General features: G+C 48.9%; 4 protein-coding genes across 4 annotated transcripts; 3 read left to right on the top strand and 1 right to left on the bottom strand.

Annotated features, from left to right (window-relative positions):
- Positions 1–897: 897 nt before the first annotated feature.
- On the bottom strand, positions 898–2,935 carry N7537_003796 (uncharacterized protein; the record flags this gene model as incomplete). The annotated part of the gene is made up of 2 exons (XM_056894854.1): positions 898–2,345; positions 2,398–2,935. The coding sequence occupies 2 exons, from the start codon at positions 2,933–2,935 to the stop codon at positions 898–900; spliced, it is 1,986 nt and encodes a 661-aa protein (XP_056754602.1).
- A 2,641-nt stretch (positions 2,936–5,576) lies between these two features.
- N7537_003797 (Rab geranylgeranyltransferase subunit beta BET2) lies at positions 5,577–7,005 on the top strand. Its single transcript, XM_056894855.1, has 5 exons — positions 5,577–5,696; positions 5,757–6,042; positions 6,098–6,546; positions 6,600–6,724; positions 6,777–7,005. Exons 1-5 carry the CDS (start codon positions 5,598–5,600, stop codon positions 6,817–6,819), a joined length of 1,002 nt encoding a protein of 333 aa, XP_056754603.1. The 5' UTR covers positions 5,577–5,597; the 3' UTR covers positions 6,820–7,005.
- A 313-nt stretch (positions 7,006–7,318) lies between these two features.
- N7537_003798 (uncharacterized protein) lies at positions 7,319–9,067 on the top strand (the record flags this gene model as incomplete). Its single annotated transcript, XM_056894856.1, has 1 exon — positions 7,319–9,067. One exon carries the CDS (start codon positions 7,319–7,321, stop codon positions 9,065–9,067), a length of 1,749 nt encoding a protein of 582 aa, XP_056754604.1.
- An 806-nt stretch (positions 9,068–9,873) lies between these two features.
- msh3 (mismatch repair protein MSH3) lies at positions 9,874–13,376 on the top strand (the record flags this gene model as incomplete). The annotated part of the gene is made up of 3 exons (XM_056894857.1): positions 9,874–10,666; positions 10,723–11,816; positions 11,868–13,376. 3 exons carry the CDS (start codon positions 9,874–9,876, stop codon positions 13,374–13,376), a joined length of 3,396 nt encoding a protein of 1,131 aa, XP_056754605.1.
- Between the last annotated feature and the right edge of the window lie 760 nt (positions 13,377–14,136).

Genomic DNA, 14,136 nt, shown 5'->3' on the forward strand with positions numbered 1-14,136 from the left:
AGTTGGTCATCCCGCTCCGAATTTGGAAGCCAACCTTGGGAGTCACTTCCTCTGTTCTTTTTAGATGGCTTTAGATGCCCTTTTAGATGTTCTCCCTTTTAAATATTCTTTTCAATGTCTTTTTAGGAGTATACGAAGACCGTAACAAGCATATTCTGTGCAAGAGCCTTTGATATAACCTTTGATCCTTAGGGCTACGAGGATTATTGTAACAGAAATGATCTTGCTCGAACCGAAAAGTGCCTTTCTCACTTTCTTTATTGTACAATACTCGAAAGGAAACGCCAAATGAATACTTCAGACAAAAAAAGACGGAAATGGAAATGTAAACAAACCCCATTGCAAAACAGTGTAAAAACACGCATGAAGCAAATAGCGATGATGGAAATCAATGTCAACCGCAGAGGGGAATCTGGAGATGTCGCGATATCAAGCGAAGCATGGAATGAGATTTATTGCGCTTCCAAATAGACAAGAGGCAGCAAAAAGAGGGAAGAACAATGCGAGGTAAGCAAAATGGTACGAGTAAACGAAACGGCCCGCCATTCGCCAATTTCGGAGTAGGTGTCAGGAGAGCAAAGGATGTACACATGGAAGAGGAATATTGATGGGGCATCTGATCTCAATATGCGGTTGAGACCAAATGACAATGGGGATATCGACAATCATACCGCTAGCGGGCGATGGACGTATCGTATCAGAGGTATGGGGGGAGGAAAAAGTGGTCGTGACGAAGGAAGGGGATGCCATTCTGGAACAACTTGTCCAGTACTATCCGGTCCTGCAGATAGAACGGAAATCGGGCCAGCCGGATTGGAAGCAGGTCATAAAAGGTAGATAACGATGTGAAGCTGTTTTTAATCCAGGACAATTTGGTGTGAGGGACGTTTGTCGGATCTAGATTTTGATAGGAGAGAGCGGTGGGCCAAGCTCGGGAAGCTGAGAGATGCTCCGGTTATGTGCCGTCTCGATATTCTTTGGCGGAGCCTTTCGGGTTCGAGCGGTTGCTGGGCGAGCTGGTTCTAGGTGAGTGGTTGCTGGACGTGAGATCGAGGTCGCCGGGCGAGCTGGCTGGCGAGGTTCTTCCCCAGCGCTGCTGCTGGAAGATGAGATAGCGCGTTCATGGCTGGCAGAGGCTCGTTCCTTTGCTTTAGCGGCCTCTTGCTCTACTGAGACCCGCAGGTCGCGCTCGTCCATCTTTTTCTCAATCTCAAGGTATTCCTTCTCGGTCCAGCATCCCTGCCAGCAGTTCTTCCAGTCACATACTAAGAATTGGAAGCAGAATGCGTCGATCTTCATGCAGGGCTGGAAGCAGATGCACAAGTTTCGGTAGTCCATTTTGTTCTGGTCCACATATGAGTGAAGGAGGTTGAGGTGGCATGTGATGGCGAAAAGGAGATAGTAATGGTATGGTGGCAACTTGGAGAGCTCGTCTTTGAGTAGTTGCGGTGCGGTCGTGGCGCCTTCGCACTTCATAGCAATCATCGTTTGCGTTGCCTTGGGGAAAAGCTCATCCGGAAGCTCACGAAGCCAAGCTTTGAAGAGAGATCCAACCGTATTAATGTCGTAAAGATCAGGGATTTCGAAGAGATCGATGTCGAGTTCTGTGTCAAATCGTCGTTGCCAATGCTTGACCTCCCTGCCACTACCGGGTACACGGTAAAGGCCCTCTTCCTCACAACCCTTAAAGTTGAGATAATCAATTGAGCGGTATGGCAAGGCAGGCATCCAGAACTCGGTCTTGTCTCGGCAGTCTTCGAGCTTCTTCGCAATACGGGTCTTTCTCGCCTGCTCAATGAGCGGAAGGTTGATCACCGAACACGTGTACGAATCATCAGTGATCATCTCTCTCTCGTTGGTGCTGCCGCTGCGAGTGATCTTGCTAAAGAATCCTTTCCCAGCCTTGCCAATACGATCTGCAGTGCCGCTTGATGAAGACTTTAGATTGTTGAAAATGGTAGCCCCGGCGCCGGAAACTTGACTCAGCGAACCCGATGCAACAATGTTACCGTGGCTACGCTCTTTTCGCAAAGACACGGTATCAGCTTGGCGCTCAGGAGGCTGCAAACCTCCTCGGACGGTGCGTTCGGGTCGCGCGGTCGCAGTCGCGGTCGCGGTCGCGGTCGTTGTTGCGCCTTGACTGAACTCTTCAAGTTTCGCCAGACCAGTAGAGGGACGCCGGCGTGGTGGTCTGGGTCCGGACGAGTCGTCAACTCGAATGGAGCGAGATCGGGTCAAAAGGTTTGCAAATCGTTGTTTATTTTTCTTCGGCACGGCGGACTCTAGATCTGTAGCGACTTTCTTAGTGCTTGTTTGCTGCGAACTATTGTGACCTGAGAGTCCATCTGTAGATTAATCTGTTAGATATGGTCCCTATATGTGGCGATGGAAACTCACTAGTCCTTTCGTTGCCATTCGCATGGGCAAGTTCCCCTGGAAGATCAGGCGTTGACTCGTATTGTTTCGAAGCCATTGGTGTCTTCCGTTCCCTGGAGCTGCCTCTGCTCTTGGTATGTTCGGTGGAGTTCTCCGAGCTATCTGAACGTTGTGACTTGTGTGATGATTTCGGTGCTTTGAGGTTGCCAAAGAATGATTTCGAGGCATCGCGCGTATGCCTTGAATCTTTGGAAGAAGGGAAATGTTGAGGAATGGCTGTAAGACCGGGTGTCGTAGGCTCGGCGGAGCCTGTGTTAGGAGAAAGTGGGGGAACAGGACTAGTTGCCTTGTTGTCGGAGTCTTGCATGACAGGGCGAATTGTTGCGCCTTTGAAGAGTGGAGAGCTTGATGCAGACTTGGGCGAACGTGGCGTTAAGGGGGTCGGTTCGTCTGAACTGTGGTCACCTGGCGTCACAGGCGATGAAACCTTCTCTTTCTTCGACTCAGTCTTGCACGAGCTCAAGTCGAGGTTGGGCACTGTTGAAGTTCGGTTCGACATGTTGGGCGACAATTGGACCTGGTCCAGGATGAATATGAAGGTTCGGGGGTCAAGATTTTGTGGGTTGTGTGCCGCGTCACAGCTTCAGATGAATATGAATTGGTCCTTGGGCTGCTAGACGTGTACTTGGTCAGCGCTGAAAGCCAAGTCACGTATGCGGCTGAGAGGCTCGTACGGGTATCAATGCTCGAGGTCTGACCGTGTGGTGGGGGGCGAAGCGACTTTCAAAGCCGAGTAGTACTGGGAGATAGGTAATGTTGTCTACCTAAACGTCAGGTGTAATGACGAAAGTAGTATGGATCAAACGAAGTATTGAGGGCGTGGGATCTGAAGCGCCAGTTATAGGGTCAGCGCGAAATCAGAGACATGTGAAAGGAGAAGCAGAAGAATCCAAAAAAAAAAAAGACAAGAGGTGAGACCGCAGGTGACATATACACGCGAACCCCGAGTTAAACGAAGCCACACCTCGACTCTTTGTCGACAGACAAGGCCAGGAACGAATCGCAGAAACAATGAACGGGTTTCCTTCATTCAGCTGATCACTCACCAAATTCCTCATGTTATGTGTTTTCAATTTGTTTCCACCGATGTCTCCAGGTTTGTGAGACCGGGACTTGTTCAGTGCAAGTTCACTTTCCCCCCTCTTTTTAGGCGCTTTGAAGTTCGGGGATCGGCAGGGCGGAAGGGGGGGCGAGATAGGAGTTGCGGTGGATCAAGGTAAACCGATGAAAGAATTCAATTTCGAAGACGGTATGATGTATGATGTAGGAGTCAGGGTTATGAAAGGTGAAGAACTGAAACTGTAAACAAAAAAAAAGTCGCCAAAGTCCAAGTGTCTCCTAATAGACTTAGCGGTACACTAGTCCGAGTAGAGACTATCAGACAAGCCACGCTAGTATTATAGAAGTCATAATTATTAGATCATATCAAAAATCATAGGAATTAGAGAACTTGAAACCGTTCCACATTCTGTATTATCTTTTTCCTACTTAGGCACCTAAATATTTCTATAATTTCTATGGATACAGACCACAAAAAAGAGTGGAATATCTTTTTTTTTTAAAAAAAAAGGAAAAAAATATCCCTATCTGATCCCCCCTGAAGGCCGAAACGTCAGTTTTGTAGACCCAAGGAACACCTGTGGATGATCCGAGTGTGACGGTGGAGGAGCATCATAAATGTCCATAAATAGTCATAAACGTTCATCATTATCAAATTCCGATAACATTTTAGGTCTACTCAATTTGCATTGGCTCACATCACCCAAAAAACCCTCTCAGACACTGGAGCTTAACGGGATTAGATTCTATTCGCGTCCAAAGGTACTTGATACGATTATAGTGGGCTGTACTCCTTACGGAGTACACGAATGATCGGAGCTCTCCACTTTTGTAGGTCAGAGCCACGGAATGTGTTGCCTACGTTGCAGTCGATGTGGTCTGTCATTGGTTGATCGAAGAACCAGTGACAGTACAATAAATCAGTACCTGATTTCCGTTGCCGGAAGATCCATGGTTGTACTTGGGCTTGTTTATGGTCGCATATGCACCTGGTTATAGTATACCTCTACGGATATCATATAATATAGCCCATGATCTATACGGAGTAAGTGCTCAAGGCAATAAGCAACGATTGCTTTATCTATGTATTTAACAGAAATCTATTCATACATCAGGGGTAAGAGCTAAATGAATGCATAAACATGTCCGTGTCCGAAGTTGTCGCGTCCACTTTTTTATAAATTAATTTAGCCTGGTCTCGGATCCAACCTTGGAACCCATATTCCCGCTTGCGGATAAAGACCTCACACCAAGGATAACTGCCTCATGTGGAGAATACCTGTTTTAGAGACAATTTTAGAAAGTTTCCATTGCCTACAATTGTGATACGGTGTGCATTGTTAGCCAAAAAAAAAAAAAAAAAAAAAAAAGACCTTGTATAACATGGGAAGACTCGGGGCTACAACACTCACTGACAATACTCCAGAGCACTATCCTATAGAGAGAATAAATATGGATACTGTGTAACGGCTTAGATTGTATTTTATACTAAAGCCCTACAGCGAACAATGCCTATTATGTTGTATGTACTATTTCTAGCGCACTTTTCTACTTGATACAGCTCTTCCACGGTTCTTTTATTCTTTTACACACCACCCTCGTGTTCGCATCTTTCCACTTGAGGTTCCATCCAATCTGAAACATGGCTGGAGATGTCAAACTAGCGCCTCGGGGATGACAGTGCTTTTGGCGTGGTGCACGGGACATTTCGAGTGGATACTATTGAGTCTCTACCAATGAACGTCGAGTACAATAGTATAGCAAATGTAACAGAACCTTTGGCGCTTGCCTAGGGTGGATTATCAAATTGATAACCTTGGAATTAGCCGAAGCACGTGCTACTCGTTCTTCTCACGTGAGAGTGTACGGATTATAAATTATCCGAAGAAAAAGAAAACCAGCCTAACTGCATTTTTCCAAGCCATTAAAAAAAGGTCAAGCCACAAATGTCATCAGTGGTTCATAAATGACCTAGCTTGCAGCTTCACCGCCTTGTGCTAAAACAATAGTTTCACGAGCTCTCAGATCTTCGATCTACTAACCTGCACATCCCTATCCAATCATTGCTCGTCTTCTGAGATCACCCCCATTGTTCCCAAGACATGGCTCTAGTATCGGGCCCTGGTAGAGCTGGGGTCAGCCCCGCAGACTCTGAACTACACACCTCAAAGCATGTCACTTACATCAAGAACCTGGACACTGTGCGTGCTCCTTGAAAGAATAGAAAATGTTGAGTGAATGGTGATGATTGACCAACATAGAGGAAAGATGAGCTGGAATATTGGCTGACCGAGCACCTACGACTAAATGGTGTCTACTGGGGTCTCACAGCCCTGCATATTCTAGGTCATCCGGATACGTTACCCCGAGATCAGACCATCGACTTCGTTCTTTCGTGCCAAAATGATAATGGAGGCTTCGGTGCTGCCCCGGGTCATGATGCTCATATGTTATACACCGTTTCTGCCGTTCAGATCCTCATAACCATTGATGCTGTCGATGAACTCGAGAAGCGGGGCCGAGGTGGCAAGGAGAAAGTTGGGTCTTGTACGTATTCCCTCATATTCACTGATATCAATGATTTTTTACTGAACCATCATAGTCATTGCAAAATTACAGAATGCAGACGGCTCCTTCATGGGAGACCAGTGGGGCGAAACAGATACCCGGTTCTTATATGGTGCCCTAAATGCATTGTCACTATTGCGTCTGATGGACCTGATCGATGTCCCCAAAGCCGTTTCTCACATTCAAAGTTGTGAAAACCTGGATGGAGCTTATGGTATTCGCCCCGGTGCCGAGTCCCATGCTGGCCAGGTGTTTACTTGCATTGGTGCGTTGGCCATCGCTGGTCGCTTGGACTTGGTGAACAAGGATCGACTCGGAGCTTGGCTGAGCGAGCGCCAGATCGAAAGCGGTGGTTTCAATGGCCGACCAGAAAAACTTGCAGATGCGTGCTACAGCTGGTGGGTTGGATCAAGTCTTGCCATGATTGACCGTCTTCACTGGATCGATGGTGAGAAGCTCGCCGCATTTGTTCTACAATGCCAGGTCAGTTAATTGCCTATTGTGTGTGGTGGAATCTGTTGCTAAGCCTTATTTAGGACCCTGATGCTGGTGGCTTTGCTGATCGACCCGGAAATATGGTCGATGTGTATCACACACACTTCAGCCTTGCAGGACTGAGTTTATTGAAGTTCAATGGCCTCCAAGAAATAGATGCTGTTTAGTGAGCTATAATGCATCTGACTATTGGATTATTTGCTAACTTGAATGAATAGTTGCATGCCTAAGTCAATCACTGACAAATGCCTTGCGGGGTAATTGATCAGTTGATTAATGGGTGGATCAATGATCAATCCATCCATAATGAACCCTCCCGCATTCTAAAAACCCAGCGTTCTTCTCTATACACTATGGGATACAATGCGGGAGGAGAATAATGACCACGTTGACTTATTCCGCTTCATATCCCCCTACAATGGCCAAAGAGCTGTTAAGACATCGTGGTACATACACATTGTATACAGATCGTGTACATAAAGATAATTATGAAGAGATGAATGAAAGTTGTTTGGGCTCAATCCCGTGACTGACCGACCAGCGGACGCTCCTTCCTCAGATGTCAATAGCTGATTGATAACGAAGACGGTCAGAACCGTCTGCCTTGTTGACGTGTTTATAACGGCCGCTCATATTCCTCCATCGCTCCTTCACCAGCTTCATTCACATCCACTTTCTTGGCATTTGACACTTTGGTTGTTTTGCCCTTTCCATTTACATCTCATTCTATTACTTTGTTGCTTCCTGCAGGGCTTGCATCATGAATGACTCTGTCCTCCTATGCAGCATCTGTCCTGGGCAACCCCAGTTCAGCGATGTTTCCCACCTGTTGACCCATGCTGCCTCCAAGGCTCATCTAGCCAGCCACTTCAAGCTCAAGCTCCGCACCGACGATCCTAACGCAATCGAGCTTCTCAAACAATACGACAACTGGTTTGACGCCAATGGCTTTGCGAAGCAGCTGGCTGCTCGCATGGCCAGCAAAGAAAGTCGGAAAAAGAGAAAGTCGGATGAAGCATTGACTTCCCAGACCACCAAACGCGTAATTAGCCAAGCATCCAATATCGAGCCTGAGGGCTCCAGCACTGTCTCGGTTCCAACCACCCCCATCCCTGATTGCCTCGACCCCCGCCTGGCCGATTCCAACAATGACAAACAGCAACATGCGGGTACAACCGTCACACCAACTACGCCAAATCAATTGGCTACAACGAACAACAATACGAAATCTCGGACGGGCCCTATCCTCCGCTCAATGCGATCCTCCAATGGCACAAAGTCAACCGGATTACAACCAGTGAATGCTTCTGGACTCAGCAATGAAAACCGATCATTGGCTTTGCCTGTGACACCGATACAGCGCCGACGTAAACCGGATCCCTTGAAGAGGACCTGGACTTCCGGCAGAGATACCCCTGACCCTTTTATCGACTCCCGTGATCAGACTCAGGCATCGGGTGATGTCGAGACGGACAAGACTCGGGCTGAAGAAATCGCAAGACTGAAAGGAGTTCTGTGGCCAGGCATGGATATTTTTGATTCCGCCACAGTGCAGATGCGTCGTCGGCGCAACCAGAAGAAGGATGGTGCCGTGTTGAAGAACATGGAAATTACTTCTTCTCTCGTGGAGCCAACCGAACTGGTCTTTTCCCCACACGGAACTTTGTTGAAGGGACGTGTGATCACGGGTAATGTGGAGGAATACAGTCCACTGAAAGGAGAGACTCCAGTTCCCAGGCAAGGCCTCACTCGTACCAGGAGTACTCGTTTGACTAAAGCCGACCCCAATGTGCCCCGAGCTGTGGACAGAAAGCGACAGAAAACTGACAAAGACCGCAAGAACCCAGAAGAAGAAGAGAAGGTCAAAGAAGAACAAAAGTCTCCCCGCCGCTCGCGCCGCGCAGCAGACCGTACTCACTCTTATGCTGGCGATGATGACGAGTTTGGTTTCACTGTCAATACCTTTGGCAAGCGGCCGAGGGGTGGCTTCGACATTTTTGTTGACGAGGAAAAAGAAGAAGAGGTTACAACAGGTTATCAGGAACCGGGGTACCGAACGCAGTTTGACACATTGACCCCCACTCGCCTTGTTTTGAACGGAAAGACGAACACCGGCATTCATGCCTCGAGAATTGGGCACAAATCCATCGACAAGGAAAACATCGAGCCTATTCTGAACCCCCAAGGCCGAATTGGCCCCCACGATTGGCAGTCTCCATTTGCCAAGCGCACTGACGCTGACGATTTTGGATACGGCCCTCCATACCTTCCCGATCTTAGTGATCCATACAATCCATACGACAACTTTGACAAGGCCGGGTATCGATTCAACCCTCTGCAAGCCCCCTCGAGGCATCCTTTCTATGACAGCCACTACGAAGAGGAGCATGAAAGCACTGCAGCCCACAATGGCTGGCTTTCAATGGAGCAGACTGTTCCGTCCGAAGAAACCATCCCGGAAGACGACCACATGTTTCATGCATACTACTTGACTACTGATGCGAACTAAGTCTCTCCAACCTGCTGGTCAACCCTGCGACACTGTGATGCTATGTGATGTTCCCTGAAATGACAGAAGGCGTTATGGATAATCAAGGACCGAAAACCCAGACAGTGACAGTGGTAGCTTTACCTTGATTAGACCTCACCCGACGACCGTACCTTGTTCACACCCAGGCTGATTGCTATCTTTCATCAATTGTGATTATCCATGGGGGTGTCCATTTGTATTTCTCATCCTTGTTGGGTTGTTTGATATGCTGTACAATATCATGATTAGCCAGTATCAATATGAAGAATGTGCATTATGATTGTTTTCTGTGTCCTAATGTATACATTGTAGACCACTCCCTCTTTGGGGTCCTCTTGTCTTGTACAGCCCCAAGGCTGTTTCGGCACTTTTTGGTATATCCAATGGGACTGTCATAGAAACAGCCTTCGAGGCTCAATTCAATGCTTCAAGTTGTGGATGTTATCTTATTCCTAGCACATCTCTGTCTAATATCTAATAGCCTGGAAGATCAAGCATGATGATCTCAGAACGCCCTGCCCAGGTACGCCATACTGGTGCTGAGTCAGCAACCAATTAATTACCCAGCGCGTTCTGTACGCGTCGAGCTCCGAGTAAAATGCGGAGAACTCACATGGAGCTCGATTTGAAGCATTCTTAGTCTGAGATCAAGCTGAGATGAAATGCCCATGTATTGAATTCCATTGAAGTCCATCTCTCCCAACCCAACCCAGAACCCCTACGTCCAACGCCACTGCCACTTCGCATACTTGCGGAGGGAGCAGTTGGAATCATCCTTCGTCAAGATGGCACCTCATTCTTCGCAGTCCTCCGCACCCTCTCCATCGTTGAAACGAAAGCAAGCAAGCATCTCCAGCTTCTTCACCCAGAAACCCGCATCCTCGGCCTCACCCAAAGACTCCGCACCGACCCCGGCCAAGGCGCCCAAGAAAAAACAAGCGTCGCCAGTCAACAATATCGAGCCGAAGCAAGGCGATACCACCCCGGCAGATGGCGATGACGATGATGACGAGGATATCGTGGCACCAGCACCAAAGCGAGCCAAGACCACCGGCACAGACGCGGAGGAGCCAATCCGAGTTGCGACAAGCGTACATTTTGAGCACACATCCCAGGCAAGCAGCAGCCAACGCACCGATATCTTCAAGTTCCAGAGCTCCCCTGCTGTTACCCCAGTCCCCACAGAGGAGGAAGACCCAGAGCAGGAACAGCGGAAAAAAGAGAAAGAGAAACTCCATCAGCAGTTCGTCCGGAAGCTCGGTGGGTCAGATTGCCAGGTCGGGATTGGGAGAATCGCGGTGAGCGATGCTGCCAGCGCGGAGGCCGAAGCTGCAGAGGCCGAGGAAGATGATGAGCCTGCACCACCACCACCCCCAACCAAAGGCAAGGGTGCGAAGAAGGCCGCGAGCAAGCTCACGCCCATGGAGAAGCAGGTCATTGAGATCAAGCGTCAGAATATGAACACAGTGTTAGTTATTGAAGTGGGATACAAGTTCCGGTTCTTCGGAGAGGATGCGCGCACTGCAGCCAAGGAGTTGGGCATCGTGTGTATCCCAGGGAAATTCAGATTCGACGAACGTGAGTATCTCTTGCATGCCATACCGAAAATATACTAATGCCATGACCTACCGCAGATCCATCGGAGGCACACATCGGTCGATTTGCTTCGGCTAGTATTCCCGTGCACCGATTACACGTACATGTGAAGCGACTCGTTACAGCCGGACACAAGGTCGGCGTGGTGCGACAGATCGAGACGGCTGCGCTCAAGGCTGCGGGTGATAATCGTAATGCGCCATTTGTTCGCAAATTAACCAACCTCTACACGAAAGGAACTTATATCGATGACGCAGAAGGTCTGCAGGGTCCTGCGCCAGCGGCGGGAGGTGCCTCACCTGCTACCGGGTACATGCTGTGTATGACGGAGACCAATGCCAAGGGCCCCGGAAATGACGAGCGAGTCCATGTCGGGATTGTCGCTGTCCAGCCAGCTACCGGCGACGTTATCTACGATGACTTTGAGGACGGTTTCATGCGGAGCGAGATCGAGACACGGCTATTGCATATCGCTCCCTGTGAGATTTTGATTGTTGGAGAGATGTCTCGAGCTAGCGAAAAGCTCGTGCAGCATTTATCTGGAAGCAAGATGAATGTTTTTGGGGACGCCGTGCGCCTCGAACGGGCCCAGAAGAAGAAAACCTCCGCCGCTGAGGCACACAGCCATATATCGGGATTTTATGCAGGAAAAATGAAGGCTACCAGTACTGAGGAGGATACCCAAGCTGCGAATTTGCTTCAAAATGTCCTTGGCCTCCCGGAACAGGTGACTATCTGTTTGTCTGCTATGATCGAACATATGACCGAATATGGGTTGGAACATGTGTTTGATCTCACAAAGTATTTCCAGCCCTTCTCCGCTCGTTCGCATATGCTTCTGAACGGAAACACACTGGTCAATCTAGAAATCTACCAAAACCAGACCGATCTCTCGACAAAGGGTAGTTTATTCTGGACCTTGGATCGGACGCACACGCGATTCGGACAACGCATGTTACGGCAATGGGTTGGAAGACCTTTGCTGGACAAAGTGCGCCTCGAGGAGCGGACGAATGCCGTGGAAGAGCTTATTGATCCTGCGCGAGCGGTTCCGGTGGAGAGAGTGCGAGGCCTGCTACACAAAGTCAAGAGTGATCTTGAAAAGAGTTTGATCCGCGTTTACTATGGAAAGGTGGGTAATATTTCTGCGATAATGACCACACCTGTACTAATATGATCCCAGTGCGAGCGACCCGAACTTCTCACTGTTCTGCAAGCTATGCATATGATTGCAATGGAGTTTGCAGATATTAAATCACCTACCCAGACGGGTTTTCAATCATCGCTAGTGAGCGAGGCCATCGCCTCCCTGCCCACGATTCGAGCGTCAGTCGTCAAGTTTTTGGATAAGATCAACATGCACGCAGCACGAACCAATGACAAATATACTTTCTTTCGCGAAGCGGAGGAGACAGAGGAGATCGGTGAACTTAAGCTCCAAATTGGAAGCACTGAGCACGGGTTCTCGGAACACCGCAAAGAGGCAGCATCCACAATCGGGAGAGGCAAAGTCGAATACTCGACAGTCTCCGGGATTGAGTATTTGATCGAGATCGAAAACAACTCCCCGGCACTCAAGCGCGTGCCAGCATCGTGGGTCAAAGTCAGCGGCACAAAAAGAGTGTCCCGCTTCCACACGCCAGAAGTCATCCAGCTCATCCGCGAGCGTGATCAGTACAAAGAAGCCCTAGCAGCAGCCTGCGATCAAGCATACAAAACCCTCCTGGCTGATATTGCAGCGCAGTACCAGTCCTTCCGGGATTGCATCCAATCCCTCGCAACCCTCGACTGCCTACTATCTCTTGCCGACATAGCCCAGCAACCGGGCTATGTCAAACCCGAATACACAGAAGAAGCAGGCGTCCATATCGAGCAAGGCCGACACCCAATGGTCGAGCAACTCCTCACGGACACATACGTACCCAACGACACGAATCTCCAACACGACGGGACGCGCGCCCTCCTCGTCACCGGCCCAAACATGGGCGGTAAATCCAGCTACGTGCGACAGGTTGCATTAATCGCAATCATGGGCCAGATCGGATCCTACGTCCCAGCAGCTTCCGCCCGACTCGGTCTTCTAGATGCGGTCTTCACGCGCATGGGAGCCTTCGACAACATGCTCGCCGGCGAATCAACCTTCATGGTCGAACTCTCCGAAACAGCAGATATCCTCAAACAAGCAACCCCTCGATCCTTGGTTATCCTCGACGAGCTGGGCCGCGGCACATCGACGCATGATGGTGTCGCTATTGCGCAGGCGGTGCTGGATTATATGGTTCGGTCGATCCAACCCCTGACCCTTTTCATTACGCATTACCAGCATCTCTCGCGGATAGTGCATTCCTTCCCGGACCAGGCTCTCCGTAATGTCCATATGCGGTTCACGGAAACGGGTAACAAGGACAAGGAAGGGGAGGGGGAGATCACTTTCCTCTATGAGGTTACTGAGGGAGTTGCACATCGTAGTTACGGGTTGAACGTTGCGCGGCTGGCGAACTTGCCTTCGGCTGTTATTGACGTCGCCCGTCAGAAGAGTGCTGAGCTGGAAGAGTCTATCCGGCGGAAGCGCTTGGCTGGGCTTGTTGGGGCGGTTGGTCGGGTGCTTGATGATAAGAATGGTCTCGATGGAGAGTCTGCCGGTGCTGATAGCCTTCTTAATAGGCTTATAGCTAGTGCGGAGCAACTGTAGTTTTACATCATGCGAGACATTGGACATTTTCGGTTGTACAGTTACATAGTTATACACTCGTCGGGCCCAACCATTGCAGGTCCTTGAACCGTATTAGCTTTGGACAAATGAGTCCTCCAAATCTCTCTGTGGAACTCCGTTGTCAGATCTTCATATTTGATGGTCAGAGGGATGCGGCTTATCATTGCCTCATCAAGCTGGATCTTCCGGTTTGTTGTGAAGAACTTTGTGCATGTCCCCAACCAGTATCATGGATCTTAATCTCCTCCGGGTCATACCTAGGTAGCGCTATATTGATGCTTGGAAAGTTTTGCATTGTAGGAGAATGAATGAATTACCTCATGTTAAATCCGACAGCACGTTTAGCATAGATCACTCTAGATGGGATCTTACAAACAAGGGTAATAGTGACAACAAGCCCAAAGCTTATCTCTTTTAACCGCTAACGCTGTGAAGGACTTGAGTATTGTTACCGGGAGAATGTATTGGAAATACAATTACTAGAAGAGGTTTGGCAAGTCGAGAAAGGGTCCTATAACAGCGCGAGGGGGGGTTGGTTCATTTTAGGATAGCCCTAGTTTTATTCGAATTGAAGCTAGGTGACTTGCAAATCGAGCTGTAAATTGTGATTTTGTTCTGGTGATTAGTCAAGGCTTATGATACATAATAATTCGGAGAGTAATCATAACCGGTTCCATAACTCAGTTGGTTAGAGTGTGGTGCTAATAACGCCAAAGTCGAGGGTTCGACCCCCTCTGGA

This window comes from Penicillium hordei, assembly GCF_028827395.1.
Source record: "Penicillium hordei strain IBT 12815 chromosome Unknown utg000002l_segment0_segment0, whole genome shotgun sequence".
In the NCBI taxonomy this organism is placed as follows: domain Eukaryota; kingdom Fungi; phylum Ascomycota; class Eurotiomycetes; order Eurotiales; family Aspergillaceae; genus Penicillium; species Penicillium hordei.